This window comes from Thermothielavioides terrestris, chromosome 1, assembly GCF_000226115.1.
Source record: "Thermothielavioides terrestris NRRL 8126 chromosome 1, complete sequence".
NCBI classification, from domain to species: Eukaryota; Fungi; Ascomycota; class Sordariomycetes; order Sordariales; family Chaetomiaceae; genus Thermothielavioides; species Thermothielavioides terrestris.
In genome coordinates this window covers 9,026,678-9,044,932 of record NC_016457.1, presented here as the reverse complement: position 1 = coordinate 9,044,932, position 18,255 = coordinate 9,026,678, and the positions used below count along the sequence as shown (strand labels likewise).

Genomic DNA, 18,255 nt, shown 5'->3' with positions numbered 1-18,255 from the left:
CCAGCTCACACTCGTCGCCGATTCAAGCCCGCAGAATAACCCAGAAACCAGAGCATCAGAGCAAACAAGAAAAATTTGGTCCACGAGCCGAAGATGAGAACGCTACCCAAGCCGTTGTAACCGCCGTTGATGTACGGCCCGTACCCTTCCGAGAGCCGCTTGCTGTGCAGAACCGCCTCGGGGACTACCCACGCCAGCACCAACAGGGCCAATGCGATGCTCACAGACCAAACGTAACCGGCGCCTTGGGCCCGCCGGTCAGATGGATGCCTTCCTCCGCGGTTGTGCGTCACGTTACCGGGCTCGCGGTCCGGCTCGGGCACTGCCTCGTCGTAGGGGGGTAAGCGGGCCCTGAGCTCGCTGATCTCGGCCTTCAGGGTCTGTAGCTCCAGCTCGACCGACGCAAGCTTTGTCTCAACAGCCTCCTTTTCTTGCCTGAGCTGGGCGATGTCGGCCCTGGCCTCGTCGAGATGCCCCTGTCCCGAGGCAGGTGGCTTCTGATCGGCCTCCTCGAGCCAGGCTTCGAGAGCTTCGACCCTGCCGCGCAACTCGGCGACTTGCTGGTGGAGGTCGTCGGCCTCGCCGGCCGATGCAGGATTGTCGCTGGCGTGGTCCTGCCCCCCCTGGAATGGGGCCCTTGGCGGGGAATGGATCGTTGCGGGCTCGCTGACCTCGCTAGAGGCCCTGCGCCGTCCCAGCTCCCGGCAGGTCGATCGGATGATGTCTGCTTCCGCCTCGGTGAGGGGCCGCTCGAGGATCAGCTCGCACCGTCGGATCTGATCCCGAGCAGTGAAGTCGGCCATTGACTCGCCCGGTTTGGGAGAGCTCTCCTCGTAGAAAGGTGCCAGGCGAGGGTCATCGGCGTCACCCATTCTGATGAAAATCGGGGCCGTTCGTTGTTGTCCAAGCGCCGTCACGGATGAGGAACCTTCACCTTCCTGTCTGTCTCCCAGCGAGGGCGGTCGTGGGGTACCCCTTTTGACCGTTTCGGGGGTATCTCCCAGCCAGCTGTTTGCGGATTCTCCTTGACAAGTTGCGGTGAGCCTAGGGGTGTTGGGCGCTCCGGGCGCTGGCTCCTGCCTTTTGTCGTTTTCTTTGTTCCTATCATCACCATTGTCGTTTATTGGACGGTTGACTGATATGTCGAACGCGCCAGCTTCAGAGAGAGTCTCAGGCGCCTGAGGTTCCTCTTCTCCCTTTGCAATAGGAGACGCTGCCGGCTCTTCCCTGTGCCCCGCGGATAACAGCTGGTCTGAGCTTGAGCCTATAATAAAGAGTCCCCCTTGATGCAGGCCCAACTGGGCACCTTCCTCTTGTAACCTATCTTCTTCGGAGCCAGGATCCGGTGCAATCTCTGACGCCTCCTCCAACGCATTTCCCTCAGACTCCGGGCTTGGAATGGGATGTCCTGAAACGCTCTGGGAGGACTGCACACTGCTACCAGAACCCGCAGAAACCAAAGTGGGTAGCAGGCTTGGCTCTGGCTCGACCTCCCCTTCGCTCTCCCTCACAGGGACAGAAGGTTGCAAAAGGGGTACAGCGGTGGTGGTGGAAATGCCTCCTTGGTTCACTTCGTCGTCTTGGCTCTGTACAAAGTCTGAAAGGAGCTCCTCGTCGCGTCTAAGCTCCTCCTGAAGAACGCCGATTGGTCCCGCCTCAGGAGAGGTTTCAGGAGGATCAATCAGTGAAGTCGAGTTCGTCCGATTATTGTTCCGAGTCTCGTCTTCCGCCTCCTTGTTGGTTCCAGGCCCGACAAGGCTCGTGGGATCGACCAACGGGGACTCCGGGGGTTCTTCCATTGTGGTCTGCGCTGCGCGATGAGGAAGCCTTCTTCGCTATATTCTACGATGGTAGTGATAATAGTGCTGAAACTCTGTTGAACCTCGTGAAAGGAAATGTGGTGTCGTGTATCCTACACTGTAATTCCCAATCACTGTCCGTCTCATACAAACTTTATAGGCTGGGGGGACAAAGGGGCGTGACGAGGACATCCTTTGTGCGACCTTCTGCCACACCATAATCAAATTGTCGTGAGGCAAGTGCTGGAAAATGGGCCATGTTCTAATTTAAGCTTGAGCAGGAGTACGAGACAAAGGGCTCCTCCGCCTCGCCATTTTCTGGATCGGAAGCAAGCCATTTGACTGTCCGGCTGGCTGCAGTGCCGGCGTCACATATTGCCATTGTTTGTGAGGCAGCTCCCTGCTCAATGCTCAAGTCCGAGGGAAGACATCCGCAGAAACGGGGTGGGAAACCAGCAGAGAAATATGGATGCCGATCTCATTCTGGCCAGCAGCAGTTCCCATTGCTCGTCGAATGCGCGGTACCAACAAATGGCATACGCCACAACAGGGGCCTAGTGATTATCAGGACCATGAATTGTAGCGTGCGGAATATATGTATGGACATGAAGCGAATCTTTCTCGCGTCGTTCCCAAGAAGCCCTTGACAAAGAAACAATCGAGTCACGTATCCCGCCACTCCCCTGACTAACAAGTAGTTGCTGACCCAAGACACGAAGAACGCCCCAACGCCTTGACCAAAATAATCTCTTCCAACTCCAGCTCAAGTTACGAGCCTATCAATTCCACAACACGTCGCTGTCCACCATCTGATTCGCCTCGTGCGCAGAAGTGCCACCACCCCACATCTTCCTCTTCCTCCCATGCTCGACAGGCGCTGCCGCCCACATGGCCGACTCGAAATCAAGGCCGGGGCTCTCCTGCGGATCCATAAAAGGCACGGTCTGCGTAGGGGTAGCATCGTAAGGTACCCGCTGGTGTACAGGATTGTTTCTGGGGGACATCAGCGGCGCCACAAGCGGCGCACCTTGGGGGGAAGGGTGGGCCGGGAGGCCCGGTGTCATCCCCGGCCTCGTGGCAAACCCCGGGCTGAATCGGGGCGATGTAGACGGGGACGAATATGGCAGAGAGATAACGCGCTTATTTATCGGATAGCTTCGGTTGCGGCGATGCCGACGGAGGGGCAAGGGGAGGTGGTCTGGACGGTCAGACGAAGCCACAGGCGACGTTGCGGCCCAAGCAGCGCCGAATGCCCGGCCAGCGGGGTAGACCGTCAGAATGAGGGCTGCGATGAGAACGAGGGTGTCGTCGAGGAGGAAAGAAGCGACTTGTGAGCGCGCAAAGGAGGTCGCCAGCCCGTTGGCAAAGATGGCGATCCGGACAGCTGTCCGGGCCAGGAGAAGAGACGCCGTCACCTGGACGCCTAGGAGGGTCTCAACACACACACGTTTTTTGGGGGGGCATCAAGGAGGGGTTGGACGAACATATCATGAAGTAGTTGAACCGGCGAGACAGATAGACGGAGGAGAACCTGTCGTCGAGTATATACCGTCGATGGGAAAGCCTGTGTCGGAAATATCGATATATACCCAGGAAGGCAAGGAGGCTGACGGCTTGGATGGCGAGGCCCGTGAGTAGGATGTACACCCCCTGAGCGACCTAGTCGGATTGTCAGCCACGCTGCTCTCCTCAGTTGTCATGGGCCAAACGTACTCCGATAACCGTGCTAGAAGCAGAGGCAAAGCCAATGCCAACAGACTGGAACGCCAGGGTGACGATGTCGAGGATGAAGAAGGCTATGTTCAAATAAACAGGGTCCGAAACGAGCTGGAACGGCTGGCCGTAAATGACCATCACGTGGGGAAGAACGAGGTTGACGGCAGAGCCAACCAACACGGCGGCCCAGTGCGTCCCCATGAGATAGACGGCCGAAGAGGCGCGACTGGCTGGGTTGGCAGTCAAGAAGACCTTGCCGACATGGCCGACAACGCCAGCGAGAAGGGCGGCTAGGAGAAAGACCGAGTGGAAAACGGTTTTGTATCGAAGACCAGCGTATATCACCGGCAGGGTCAGGGCGGCAAAGGCGGCGAGCATCAACGCGTTGCCTGCCGGCGCGGCTCCGTAGGGCAACGCCCCCGGTGGGACAGCACAGACCTCACCTGAGCAGTCTGCGACAGCCAGCATGGCGCCGAGGGACTCAACGGTGGTGCTGGGCGTGGTCCGGCTTCAGTCGATGACTTTACATGGACGAGTTGACCGATGTATAGACGAGAAGGTTCGGAAAGGGCGAACATCTCGAATGCCAGGCAGCGAGAGTCCAGGACAGAAGGGCGACACATATGCTTCTTGATCCCAGGTTGTGGTGTGGGACATGCCAGTCGACGGGCTGGCCCGACAGTCCGGCACTTACTGCGGGTAGGGCGCCATGGCGCTTAACGTGCAGCGATGGGAAGGGGTGAGGGCGGAGGAGCCAGGGGGGTAGGAGAAGACAGCAAGGCCGCCCGGCTCCTCCATCCATGGAAGCCCGGTCTCCGGCCTGGTGTCTCCTTGGCCGTCGGCCGGAGCCACACCATCTGGCCGTTGAAACCACAGACAGCGCGGTGAACACTCGAACTTTTGTATCGCGGGGCGGGGACAAATTCGGATCTAGCCTTGACGACGGTTCGCGAGAAGCAGTGTCCAGTACTGCTGGGCTCCGGCCGCTGACTAGCACCGCAGACAGAACAATATATGGCCATGCTGTACGGAATAGAGCGAGAGGCCCCTTGGGTTCCACACGACTCGTGCAATGCGGGCACACGGCGGTCCGCGCCCCAACGGCGGCCCATGGGCACGCTTCCTCCAAGTTACCTTACACAGTATTCCGACAACCTTGTCGCTAACTCGCAGGCGGACGAGGTCGCAAACCCGCAGGTAAACATTACCGAGCTAAGGTTGCCGTGATGTGTTTTCACTCGCGATTGCCAATTCTCCGGTGCAGTGTTATGGCGGCCAGGCCGCGGCGCGCCACCACCAGGCTGCTCGATTGGCCATCTGCGATGCAAGTGATAATGCACCCTGCTGTTGGCTGGCAACCGCCACAACACGCACACTCGAACATGCCGCTGCGTTTCTCCAAGCCAATTGGGAACGGCAAAGGATCAATAAGGCCCGCGGTTACACCACTTACGGGTTCGGCAAAACAAGCCATGCCCGCGAGGTGCAGGTAACACAGTACGCAACACCATGACGCCGATAACGCTCGGGCATCACCAACTGCTCCCTGCTCGGACTAGGTGCGGATTGCGGCCGACCTCCCGTCACTGTTCCCGCGGCCGGCCGCGAGCTGAAAATCACATCACACCAAGAGACGTCCGGGTGGAAGTCGCGATCACTGGCTGGGGACCGCGGCGAACCGGCTTGCAGTTGCGGCGGGAAGAGAAGGATAGGCAAAAAGTTGATGGCTGATTTGGAGCATATCGATGGGTTTACATCAACTCAAGTAGGTGCTCTCCGTTGTACATAGTAAGGCAGCCAGCACTGTAGTTTCTGCGATGGATTCGGAAAGACCGACAGCCGGTGATGCAATTGCGTCTTTGCAAGACAGCTGGGTACAGTGGGGGGTGCCTCCATGTACGGTACTCCCCATACTGTGCACCATTGATCACCATCACGGTTGCCAGAAGCGGGCTCGTCACCAACATGCAGCTGCGGCAGAACTTGACCGATCGCCCAGTTTGCGCGGCAACTCCGGCCGCAATTGGTCATCTGGCACCCCGACCTGCCCAGAACAGAGAAGTGAGATCGGGATCTCCTGAGGCGTTCATCGTCATTTGGTGACCATCTGGCGGCGTCCAGAAACTCGTCCTGTGCCAGATGAGATGAGAGAGCTGATACGGGCTTGCCGGCTTGGCACTGCCGCCGGCACTGCCGCCCGCGTGCATGCAAGAAATCAGACGATTTGTCGGCCTGCCCCTCCGCAGCGTCGCTTCGGCGCCTATGCACCGCTTTGCCGCCAGCTCCCACCCACAGACGCGCGGATCAAGGATCTGGGCACCGCGATTGCCGACGAGTACGCCGTCCTCAGAGACAGCTACGGTGCGTACGCCGCATGCGCGCCCCCCTCCATCCGCCAGGCGCAAGTACATACTCTCCAAGGTTGGCGGGAGGCTGACACGTTGCGCCACAGAAACCCCCGAACATCCCATTGTGCTTGCCCATGGCCTGCTGGGATTCGCCGAGTTGAAGCTGGCTGGCTCGCTGCTGCCCGGCATCCCCGGAATCCAGTACTGGCGGGGCATCAAGGAGGCCCTCAGTGCCAACCATGCCGAAGTCATCACTACCTCGGTGCCCCCGAGCGGCACCATCGAGAAGCGGGCTGCCAAGCTCGCCGAGGACATTGAAGCCCAAGCAAGGGGTAGGAGCGTCAACATTGTGGCCCACAGCATGGGTGGCCTGGACGCCCGGTACATGATCTCCCAGCTCCAGCCCGCCGGCGTCGACGTCAAGTCGCTCGTCACCGTCGGCACCCCGCACCACGGCAGCCCCTTTGCCGACTTCCTCATCGACGAGATCGGGCCGCACTACCTGCCCCGCTTGTACGATCTTTGGGAGCGGACCACCGGGTGGGAACCCGGCGCCTTCGCTCAGCTGACGACGAGGTACATGGACCAGGAGTTCAATCCCAAGACACCGGACGACCCGGCCGTGCGTTACTTTTCGTATGGCGCCATGGTCCGCGGCAAGCCGCCGTTGTTGAGCCCGTTCCGCCATTCTCACCGGGTAATTGAGGAGCGCGAAGGCCCCAACGACGGTCTCGTCAGCGTCGAGAGCAGCAAATGGGGCACCTACAAGGGGACCCTGCTGGGCGTCAACCATCTGGACTTGATCAACTGGAGCAATCGGCTTCGCTTTGTGGTCCAGAAGTGGATGGGCCGGCCGCCTTCGTGAGTTACCACATATTGGTTCCCGCCGTTCTCGCCTTGCATGCTGACGCAGCCCATGTTCCTAGGTTCAACGCAGTGGCCTTCTACCTTGACATCGGCGACATGCTCGCTAAGGAAGGACTGTAGACTGAGGGTGCTCGTGGGACCTCAGGCTTCTGTCCGCGGCTGATTTCGTTCTCACCCCACCGGGGAATCGAAGTCTGTATGCTCTGGGACAACATGGACAGTAGGGCAGTTTGCCCGAGCCTCCAACGGCGGATCGCAGGGCTCTGCCATCGAGCTACTCGTATGTCAGGCGCCAGCTCACTCTCCGGTCATTCGATTTGCGCGGTTACTTGCTGCAAGGCCTTGGCTGGATACTTGCCTCGGGATACGACATAAGTTCACGATGCCGGCTTGGTCAGGGGAGCGAACGGTAGGACGCTCCCCGCTGTTTGTGTTCCCCATGCATGGCGCATCCTGTTGCGCGACTTCTCTTGCTTGGCAATTCCCCCACTGGATCTCGGAGGCTCCCGCCGAGTTCTCGCTTCTGGAGGCTAAGAAGCAAAGTCAAAAAAAAGAGGTAGGGCACTTGGACGGGGCGTGGCAAGACGGCTTCTTGAGAAATCCGCTGACAAAGCGCCAGCCGCAGCTGGGGAATGAATGAAGAAGCCCAAGATCTCTCACTCGACGTACAGCATACTCGTGCCCGGATCGAGAAACTTTTCCCGCTTCCAGACGTCGCCGTCTGACGACTGCCGCAAGGGCCGCTTCCAAGCGCAAGGCACGTGGTGGCTAAGGGTGACGGCGTTCATGCCAGCCTCGTGCCATGGATCACTCACGTGTAAGACGCAAGTAGCACCTCGGCTCTGGCGTGTTTGGGCTCGGGGGTTGCCCGGAACCTGCAAGAGGAAATTGGACCCGACAGTATACAGGCGTCTACCCTATTTTGTGGAAGGATAGCTTGGCCCCGTGATGCGAAGTGCTGCCGGTCCCGATGACCTTCTGTTTGACCGTAGTCACCCTGAGCGCTCAAGCCTTCTCTGACTTAAGACTTAATGTCTGCTGGTTAGGAGGCATCTTGTGAACCGAGCTGTTGAGGTGTCAGCTAGGGCCCAGACATGGCAGTTTCTGCCTTGTCTCTCAAACAGGACGCCTGTAGCCAGTACATAGGTACAGTACATCTGCTATGCTGCTACTGGACAGTGTGTCTAGTCTTACTATCAGGCTTGGCCACATCTCCGTTTTGCTGCCCAATAGACATGCCGAGGCCTAGCATCACGGTAGAGGCAGAGTGACATGAGGGGTGGGCCGCCTTGCCACGGACCAAGTTCCCTTCCTGTCCATGCATCGCTATATGCAGCCAATGCTTCGGTTATTACACCGCCAGAATTGACACGGCTGCTAGGTAGCCCGGAGGATTTCAACGTGACGCTTTCACAGTGTTGTGTGTGGTAGTAGTATGCAGTGTCAAGCCTCAGGGTTAGGGTCATCCGTGGATCGATTGCGGGCATCTGTTGGTATAATACGGACAGATTTAAGGTACCTACCGTACCAGGTAGCTGCACCACCCACCGTTACGAACATAATATGTCGCCAGAAGCTGTGCGTCCAGGCGCTGTGTGTTGTGTCGCAGGAATGCTGGGTACCAACCTTCTAGACCTGAGCACAAAGCTACGTTGAGGGGACTGGCGTGACACGGTCTCGGCCCGGTGACCTTGCTTTCATTTCATTGTTGCGTCTGCGGAGTACAAACAACGGAGGTACTCCATCGTAACTGGAGGCCGAAGGAGGGGTGGGTTGCGTGTGGGGTAGGCTGGCCGGGTTGGTTGGATTCAGGCACTTTTCCTGTTATGGAGTAGCGTCGGCACCACCCCTGTAGGCTTGCAACGTCACTTCGGCTTTACTCCAGACCAAGAACAAGAATGTAGCTGCCTGCTCCCACCTGGAGAGAGAATCACGCCCCATACAGGCTCAAGCGGACAAGCAAACGGACTTGCGGAAAGCCGATGTCCCGTCTTGCCATTATCGACCAAGACCTTTGAGCCAGCCGCAATGGTATGGCTTCGAGTGAGTTGACCCCGCGCAAGCGAATACACTTGCTGTGTCTCAGCACCGCCAGCAACTGCTTCGCCAGCCATCTCGCGATGTGCCGTCGCGTTCTCAGGCTTGGCAACCATCCTCCGCACTCTCACACCTAGCCGCCCCCGACCGACCCCGGCCAGCCACGGCCATGATGAAGGCTACGGTGACACTCTTCAGACGGGTTCACTCACGCAGCATCCAGGGAGAGTGGGCTACGGCGGAGAAGCCCGGTGGCCCGTCTCTTAGGGAAATCTCCCTCCTGTCTCTGTCCACCCTTTGCCTCGGCTTTCACCTTGCAGCCGGCTCGTTCCAGAGCATGACCTGCGTGCTTTCTTGCGATTCGGGCAGATTATCTTGCCTGCGGCGGCAGTGTACCGTGCCTCCCCAGAATTCCCTCACCACTCCGTCCTTTTTGTCTGCGCGAGGTGATGGCAAATCACAGTTTCCAACAGGATGTCTTGGCAGAGCTCGATCCCTGCGAAAGACACAATGCCTTCTCGTTGGTCCCACATCACGGCCGTCCATCCTGCTGTGTATGTTGCATGGACTAGTGTACGTGCTCTTAAGGCCCACGACTAGGGAGGCCTGCCGATGGTGCCGCAGATCGGGCGCTCGGCATCTCTCATGTGGTATGCTTACCTCGCCGTCTATCGTGTAACACGCGTGGTACGGCGCTAGGAGTTATTGCTCAGCGGGGTCGCCGCCACCTTCTCCTTTCAGCTTCCAGTGAACCCCTCGATGGTCCGGAGCATCGCCGTGCGATGGCGAACCGCACCTGGGGACCGAGAGGGTCTCGAGACCCCGCTGTATGACCGGTGCTCAGTTCGTCCATGTTCTCGGGCCTATCCGCGTGCCGCTTTGGCGTGTAGCATCTGTGCTGCTGCCCGTCTACAAAACCCCCGCGGCTGCCGGTTCTGGGGGTCCTCTCCTCCGGCTTTCCACCAGCGGCTGCCCTTGCGCATATTGGTATCTCCTAGCAGGTCGTTGCTCAGCGTCCGCCGCGGACTTGATATTTTGACTTCCAGACTATTCGGGGCGTGCACGTCTCCTCTCCTTTCCGTGGGCCCCCTCTCCGGTCGTATCTACTCGGCCCGCTCCGTTTGTCTCACCCTCCGCGGTGTGCGGCCTTCCAGTAATGCGGCTCCTCAAAATGGTGGCCGCCCTGGCAGCCATGAGTGCCAGTCTTATTGCTGCCTCTCCGACCTTCAAGCCAACAAGACCCCCGGCGGTCCCGCTCGCCGTGCGATCGCCGTATCTCAACGCCTGGCTTCAGGGTGACTCTGGGGACGTCCTTCCGGGCGCTTGGCCACGGCACTGGACGTAATGCTACCTCTGGTCTTACTCATATGCCAGGATATTTGTGGCTGACTCTCGAATAGGGGCGGTATTCTGGGCTGGCAAGGGTTGGTCGCCGTTGATGGAGTGACTTACAACTGGATGGGGGGCGCGCCCGGCCCGGCACCCGTCAACCAGGTGTCACTCGAGTATACCGCGACCCGGAGCATCTTTACCTTTGACGTCGCCGGGAAAGTCACTATGACTGTCACTTTCCTATCCCCGGTTTATCCCGACGACTTGGCGAGACAGTCCCAGCAATTCTCGTATGTTTCTGTCAAGACCAGGTCTTCTGACGGTCAACCACATGCTGTCCAGGTCTACATGGACGTCTCCGGGGGTAATTCCATCTATCTCCTCTCTTCCCGCGCCTTGGGCGTTTTGCTAACGATCAGACAGAGTGGGCTAGTGGCGACACCTCCCAGATCATCCAGTGGGACACTGGCAGCACTGGCGATATCGCTTACCACAAGTTCTTCCGCCAGAACCAGCAGCAGTTCCAGGAATCACAGGAGATTGCCAGCTGGGGCAACTGGTATTTGGCCACTCGTTCCAACAGCGGGGTAAGTCCGATCTCCCACTACTCCGGCGCGTGGGACGGTCGGGAGAGTCTGACGCTCTCTGTACAGATGACCTGGCAGATCGGCCAAGACACGACGCTGCGGGGCCAGTTTGCAAACAACAGGGTTCTTACCGACTCGATGGAGTCAAACTTTAGGCCCGTGAACCAACAATGGTGGGTTTCACTTGCACGGCTGGGGGCGGGACCTGGAACGCTCATCGACTGACCTTCCCCCTAGGCCGGTATTCGCGTTTTCCCACGACCTGGGTAACGTGACGGGGGATGACGTGGAGAGAGTCTTCACCCTGGGCCTTGTCCAAGACCAAGTCATCAACTTTGCTGGCCAGAGTGGCAACTTGGCGCCGGTGCCAGGGCTGTGGTCGTCGTACTATCAAGACGAAGTCTCGGCCGTTGCTGCCTTCTACAACGACTACGACCACGCCAGCGAGGTATCCTCCGCCCTCGACCAACGGATACAGTCGGACTCGGAGAAGGCAGCCGGACAGAACTACGCCACTATCACGACGCTTGCCGTCCGCCAGACCTTTGGCGCGCTCCAATACGCTGGTACTCCTTCAAAGCCGTACATTTTCCTGAAGGAGATCAGCTCGAATAGCGACATTCAAACCGTTGACGTCATCTTCCCTGCGTATCCAATTTTTCTCTATCTCAACGCATCGATTGCGAGGTACATACTTGACCCGCTGTTTGAGAACCAGGAGAGCGGTGCCTATCCGAACGCATACGCCGAGCACGATCTCGGAACTTTCCCAGTGGCCAAGGGATATCCACAAGGGAATGACGAGGCCATGCCGTTGGAGGAATGTGGAAACATGATTATTATGACGCTGGCCTATGCTCAGCGCACCGGAGACACGGCCTATCTGTCGGCTCACTACGCAAAGCTGTCCCAATGGGCCCAGTTCTTGGTGGAGGAGTCTCTTATTCCCGCGAGCCAACTGAGCACAGATGACTTTGCGGGGACTCTGGCGTGAGTGCTTCTAACGTCGGAGATGAAGCCTGGCCAACGAAACTAACGAGACCGTTGCAGCAACCAGACGAATCTCGCCATCAAGGGCATCATCGGGCTCAAGGCCATGTCTCACATCGCCCAGCTGACCAACAACGACGACCAGTTCGGGGCGATTGCTGATAACTACCTGAAGGGTTGGAAACAGCTGGGCATCAACTCCCAGGCAAACCCGCCTCATACGACGCTGAGCTACGGAAACGACGACAGCCATGGTACAGACGCGCCCTCTCTGTGTACTTTGCCCCGTTTCCCGCGCATGGAATGCTAACCACGACGCAACGAGCAGGGCTCCTCTACAATATCTACGCCGACAAGCTCCTCAACCTCAATTTCGTGGACCAGTCTATCTTCGACATGCAGAGCAACTTTTACCCGACGGTGGCCAACCAGTACGGTGTGCCCCTCGACACCCGGCACACCTGGACCAAGTCAGACTGGGAGATGTTTGTAGCGGCCGTCGCCAGCGAGCCCACGCGGAACATGTTCATATCGAAGCTGGCCAACTGGATCGGGACGACGTCGACCAACCGCGCCATGACCGACCTCTACGATTCGGTGACGGGCGGGTACCCGGATGGCGGGCCGGTGTTCGTGGCCAGGCCGGTCATGGGGGGGACGTTTGCTTTGCTGGCCCTGTCTCCCTATTAAACAGCGCATATTGACGCGAGCTTTGCATTGCATTGGAGTTCCGTGCCCCGGATGGAGGTCGATTGTCGGTTGCACGCTGAGTCAGGAGCGTTAAGCAGTCCTTGCTCTTTTGCTCGCCAGATACTTAACGCAGGGCTATGTTGATCATAACCCATTTATCTTAGTGAGGATAGTTACCTACTCCGCAGAGAGAAAGAGCTAGTAAATGAAACTCGAGAATGCATCTTCAAAGCGATTGTGCACCGTATCAGATGCTACCCACCTTCTCACCTTTCAAGTCTCAACGGGGCATCTGGGTCTCGGCGATGGTCCGACCTGGCACCAATGTGGGGAGCTGTTGTTGTGGAAGGGCTACCAAAATCAGCAAGGGCCAACACAGTTTCCTTCAGCTGGGCAGCTAACTACCAGGGGGCTCCACTTGCACCAATTTCAGTTGCCCCCTCTCCTACGGAGAGGGGGGAGCAAAATTATAGGACAGCACACAATTGGGGGACAGAACAATTCTCCATACATTTTCCGAGTAACCACGTTAACGTAAAACATTGTACCTGAATTACATAACCAATTTGCATTGCATCGCTTTAAAACTTAGCTCAGTTGCTAAGAGGGCTTAGATATATATATTTCTTAAAATGGATTAAAATTATATACCTATCTACATATATTTAAGCTAGTGTATAGTAGTGAGTTGGGTAGCAACTCGTATAGAGGAATATAGCAACTCGTAGAAGGAACGTTAGGAGAATATCCAAATAACTAAGCAAAAGCTTACAACAACTTATTCAATTTAAAAATAATTGTATTTTCAAGCTCTTTAGTACTCTCTTTGCAATTGGGCAAAGTTTGAAGATAATGCAATGTAAATTGGTTGAGTAGTTGAGGTACAAATGTCGATACTAATACAAATGCTAAGAAAATGTATAGAGATTTGTTTTGTCTCCCAATTGTGTGCTGTTCTATAATTTTGCTCCCCCTTCTCCGCAGGAGAGGGGGCAACTGAAATTGGTGCAAGTGGAGCCCCCTGGTAATTCAGGTAACTCGAACCGCTGATGGCTAAAGAGGTCCCACTAAGACCAATTTCCGATGTCCTTATAGATACTATGGCCACCACGCTTAGAAGTAACTCCTTTTGCCGCCGCTTAACAATTTCAATGCGGTAGTCCTTACGCCTACGTCGCGCTAGCGGCTACCTAGCCGCTAGTTTACATCTATGTATATCCTACCTACGTTTCCCCAACTAATCTATATCTATACCAACCCTCTATTCTACTTAGACCTATATTACAACTTTATATCGCTATAGAACTATATATTTAGCCTATATCCAATGGATCCTATTAGTAAGTTGGTTTGCCACTGACATATCAATAGTTGCTAAGTATTTATCTAGCTACTAACTAGTATCCTACTATAGACTAACTTACACTATGTAGCTAACAACTAAAAGATATACTTAATAAGTTGTTTTACTACCTACCGATTAGCAGTTGCTAAGCATTGATCTAGCTATAGACTAGCTCGCTTCGTATAGTTAGTAGTAAAATAATATACTATATAGTTGGTAGTAAAACGATGTACTATATAGCTAGCAATAAAACGACGTATTATATAGCTAGTAGTAAAACGATATACTATATAACTAGTAACCTAAAGACGTACTAGGTAAGTTGTTTTACTACCTACCTATTAGTAGTTGCTAAGCATTGATCTAGCTATAGACTAATATCCTACTATAGACTAGCTTGCTTTATATAGTTAGCAATAAATTGATACGTTATATAGCTAGTAACAAATCAATGTACTATATAGCTAGTAATAAAACGATATACTATATAGCTAGCAATAAAACGACGTAGTATTCATAGCCTATTAGCGCCTTTAGTCCCCCTTAATATATAAATGCCGTTTAGTCTAATGCCTAATTTAATCACTAGTATTAAATTGCTAATACTATACCTATAGCGAGCTTCTTAGTCTTAGAACATCTACCTACTAAGCCTAGCCTCGATCTAGCTACTTAGTAGATACTACTATAGCTCCTCCTTAACTTAGAGCCCCTAATCCTATAATCGTTATAATCAAATAGCTTTCTAAGTCCTACTCTAGCTTCTACCTAGCTACTAAACAGCTTTGCATTATCTAATAAGGGAGATAGTTCCTTAATAGAAGAACCGGCTTCTAGACGTAGGTATAAGTATATATCCTTAATTCGCTTATCTAAACTAGAGCCTAGAGCGCTAAATAGTAGCCTTGCAATTCCTAATAATATTATAGAGATCTAGAAACGCTAGTTTAAAGAGAGCGAGTTTACCCTCCTATATATAGCCTAACAAGCTAAATAGCGCTAGGTATCGTACTTCTATAGTAGAAGAGATGCCCTAAGGTAATAGTAAATAAAGACTATATTCTATTGCCATCTCTAGAAAACGCTATAAAAGACTAAAGGGCAAGGTAAATGCAATAGGGCGCTATAGAATATAGAGCTATATCGCTATACTCTCTATAAAGTTTAATACAACGACGGTACTATTAATATTGTAATTCACTATAACTACAATCACTTAATAGAAGATATCGAAATAATTAAACGCCTATATATTATTATAGAGTATATCGCCTACCTCCTCTCTACTAGATATAGCGATAGAGTAGTAGAATACTAGCTATATAGCTATACCAAAACCCCTAAGGCTAAGGTATATCTTTATAGTATAAGCGGCTAGTATATTATAACTAAGGAGATTTATAACCTTTATAGGTCTCTTAAGCTTAGTAAATATAATACTTATAAAGTATAGTCCTATAAGGTTTTTAAAGAAGTAGAATTTATAGAAGCCGTTGCTTAGCTACTAGCCTACAGTGATTAGTACAAGTATAAGACACTGACTATACTTAGCGAGAACTCCTCTATATTAGTCTTTGTATATAGAGACCTATTGGATATATTAAAAAAGTATAGCTAACTAGCGATTATAGATACTACTTATAAGACTGCTTATAGCAGTTAGTACCTATTTACAATTATAGTTCGGGACTTTAATAGCTACTAGCTCCCTTCTACTTACTTCTTTATAGAGAGGTAGACTACTAATAGTATCGTAGTATACCTAGGCGTACTATTAAAGTAGTATAAGGGAGTAGCTAATAGGGGCTAGCTCCTAAAATATATAATTATCGACGACTCTATAGCTAAACAACTTACTATCTAGGAGACATTTAGCTACAATAAGTATAGCCTCCTATATATACAATATCTCCTCTATATAAAGTATTGCTAGAAGACTTTGAAGTGCTAGATTAGCATTAACAAGGAGTGCCTTAGCTATATAGTAGCTACTCTTCTAAGCCGTCGTTCGGAAAAAGGCTATATAGAGTCTATTAAAGCTACTATTGCTTACGCTAGCACTGATAGGCTTAAGCAATATTTAAAGAACAATTAGCTAAATAACATTTAGCTATAGGCGTATTAGGTATAAGACCTAATCTCCCTACTCTACTAAATTACTATAACAAATATAGTCGAAGGATAGTACTTAAAGGTCAAGAACGTTAAGCTTATACTAAAGTAGTAGATACTTAGTACCTTCTTCTTTGCTAGTTTAATCATTTACCTTAATTACTATATATAAGACTACTAAAACAAGGCGATCTAGGCTAAGTTTAGAAGTCTCAATTATATACTTCTAGCTATATATATAGAGCAGTTTAACAGCTAGGGCTTTAATAGACTACCTAAGTAGGCTTAAGTACTAATTGTATATAAGCTATCAATAGCTTATAAATAGTTCAATACTAACGAGCCTCTTGACTTTAATAGCGTTTTTATACTGGACTAGTTTTTTAGTCTATAATACAATGATAGGCAGTAGCAGAGCAGTATAGTAGCTATCTAGCTACTATAGCTAACTACCTAGGGTACTACCGACATTGCTACTAAGGTCTCTATACTTAGGTAGGCTACTCTAGATAAACGCTATAACCTAGACTATTATAATATAGTCAACTAAATGGATTAAGTAGCTTAGCTTTTATAGGATACCCTAATTCCAAAGCTAGTTAGTATCCCTCGCTATAGGTATAAGTGGTTTAGAAGCTAATTGCTCCTCTACTTATATATCTAGCATTATTACTTGTTAACGAACTTATTATAGCTAGAGCACTTCTAGTAGCTAGTTAATATCTTAGAAGCGAAGGGGTTTAGAATATACTATAGTATCGTTCTATTGCTAGTAGATCTCACTAGCTTAGACGAGGTCTCTATTATATAGTATCTATTCCTATAGGTCTAGGAGCTAATATAGTTACTATAAACTACGATATATAGGATCTAGGATAATGTATAGGTAATATATAGCTTATAAAAGGATCTCGACTATATTTTAAGGAAGCTATTAAGTAGAGTTTAGAAGGATCTATAATAGGTTTAGGAGTTAGATATTCCTTTGTTTATATCTTAGTAATAAGCAATAATATATAGTTCTTTAGTTAAGTACTAGCTAGCTACTAGACTATACTACCTTATATCCCTAATACTACTTTCAACTTTAAGGAACTTCGTAATAATTGATAGCTTGTCATGCCCTGGAACCACCCTAACCCGCGGGACCCGCCTCGGCACTCGGCACAGCCCTCGGAACGCGCCTCGGCACCTAGCACAACCCTTGGCCCGACCACCTCGCCCTGTATCCGGCACCTAGCGCAGCCTAGCCAACCACAGGGCACTACGCAGGTTATCTACGTACGCCACTAGGGCGTACGTCAGTAGCCTGGATTATACGAGCCACTTAGAGGAGCGATTGGAGGGGCATAGAGCTAAGCGAAGTGCAGGGCATTAGGCTAAGCAAGTACAGGGAACTGAGACATTAGGTCGGCAACAAAGCGGATTAGGTGTACTTAGAGAGCTATATAGGCGCTATAGGATGGCCTAGGAAAGGATCTACGAGCTCGAGAATAGAGGCTAGCCGATACGGAGGAAGATCGAGGGCTAGGATAGGAGAGATAAAGAGGATAGAACCTATAGGCAATAAGAGAGGCTAGCGTTCAATGCAACTACCTATACCCCCCCTACCTATAGCTACCTTATAGTATATACTCTACTTATACCTTGCTTATACTCCGTCACTTCAACGTATACCCCCTTCCTTCTAGGAGCTCTTACTCTTAACAAGTTGAACGCTCTTATCCTACCCTAGGGAGTTGAACTAGCGGAGACGAGCTATAGCCTAGACCTACGCCTACGCTACGCTCAAGTAAAGCCCTATACCCTTATAATCTTAGGCACTTTCTACCGATCTAACCTCTTTATATACCCTCTCTATACCGCCTACGCCTAACGCTACTATAGGCGAAAGCTCCTAATATACCTAGATTGATCTAAATGGCTTCTACGTAGTACCTATCGACCCCCTACTCTCTACCTAGGAGCACGATCTTATTGAGGAAGAACGTCGTTTAAGCGCTAAGATCGCTCTTAAGCGCTATTATCAAGCTATTCTCTAACTACGAGCTTAATATACGTAGCTTCTACGTTAAAATGCCTAGCTTATATATATTACTAAAGGCGCTACTTCTTCGAATTCCGACCCTCTTGCTACCTAGGCCACTAATACTACTATACTAGCTATATCTATTGCTATACCTATACCTATACCTACTCCTATACCCGCTTCTACGCCTATTGCCACGCTTAAAGCTACGTCTATAGCCGCTATACCTACGCCTATATCTATAGCTATACCTATAGCTATGTCTATTACCTTTAATACCTCTTTACCTATTACTAATCCTAAGTTTAATGCTCCTATTACGCCTTTACTAATCCTTCCTAGCGCTATAGGAGCTCCCCTCTAACGTACTACTAGCTTAAACCACCCTATATATAGTAGTAAA

General features: G+C 51.9%; 4 protein-coding genes across 4 annotated transcripts; 2 read left to right on the top strand and 2 right to left on the bottom strand.

The window, feature by feature from the left end:
* Window positions 1-5: 5 nt before the first annotated feature.
* On the bottom strand, window positions 6-872 carry THITE_2086018 (uncharacterized protein; the record flags this gene model as incomplete). Its single annotated transcript, XM_003650811.1, has 1 exon — window positions 6-872. The coding sequence occupies one exon, from the start codon at window positions 870-872 to the stop codon at window positions 6-8; it is 867 nt and encodes a 288-aa protein (XP_003650859.1).
* Window positions 873-2,578: 1,706 nt separating this feature from the next.
* On the bottom strand, window positions 2,579-3,983 carry THITE_123858 (uncharacterized protein; the record flags this gene model as incomplete). The annotated part of the gene is made up of 3 exons (XM_003650810.1): window positions 2,579-3,222; window positions 3,284-3,458; window positions 3,513-3,983. The coding sequence occupies 3 exons, from the start codon at window positions 3,981-3,983 to the stop codon at window positions 2,579-2,581; spliced, it is 1,290 nt and encodes a 429-aa protein (XP_003650858.1).
* A 1,498-nt stretch (window positions 3,984-5,481) lies between these two features.
* THITE_2110748 (uncharacterized protein) lies at window positions 5,482-6,756 on the top strand. The gene is made up of 2 exons (XM_003650809.1): window positions 5,482-5,876; window positions 5,968-6,756. The coding sequence occupies exons 1-2, from the start codon at window positions 5,660-5,662 to the stop codon at window positions 6,726-6,728; spliced, it is 978 nt and encodes a 325-aa protein (XP_003650857.1). The 5' UTR covers window positions 5,482-5,659; the 3' UTR covers window positions 6,729-6,756.
* A 2,557-nt stretch (window positions 6,757-9,313) lies between these two features.
* Window positions 9,314-12,469, top strand: THITE_2110742 (uncharacterized protein). The gene is made up of 7 exons (XM_003650808.1): window positions 9,314-10,108; window positions 10,168-10,463; window positions 10,523-10,686; window positions 10,753-10,859; window positions 10,924-11,676; window positions 11,737-11,930; window positions 12,005-12,469. The coding sequence occupies exons 1-7, from the start codon at window positions 9,924-9,926 to the stop codon at window positions 12,364-12,366; spliced, it is 2,061 nt and encodes a 686-aa protein (XP_003650856.1). The 5' UTR covers window positions 9,314-9,923; the 3' UTR covers window positions 12,367-12,469.
* Window positions 12,470-18,255: the final 5,786 nt, after the last annotated feature.

Coding starts and splice junctions, on each gene's coding strand:
- THITE_2110742 (XM_003650808.1), top strand. CDS start 9,924: ATGCGGCTCCTCAAAATGGTGGCCGCCCTGGCAGCCATGAGTGCCAGT. Junction 10,464..10,522: donor CTACATGGACGTCTCCGGGG/GTAATTCCATCT, acceptor ACGATCAGACAG/AGTGGGCTAGTGGCGACACC. Junction 11,931..12,004: donor CGGAAACGACGACAGCCATG/GTACAGACGCGC, acceptor CGCAACGAGCAG/GGCTCCTCTACAATATCTAC.
- THITE_2110748 (XM_003650809.1), top strand. CDS start 5,660: ATGAGAGAGCTGATACGGGCTTGCCGGCTTGGCACTGCCGCCGGCACT. Junction 5,877..5,967: donor CGTCCTCAGAGACAGCTACG/GTGCGTACGCCG, acceptor GTTGCGCCACAG/AAACCCCCGAACATCCCATT.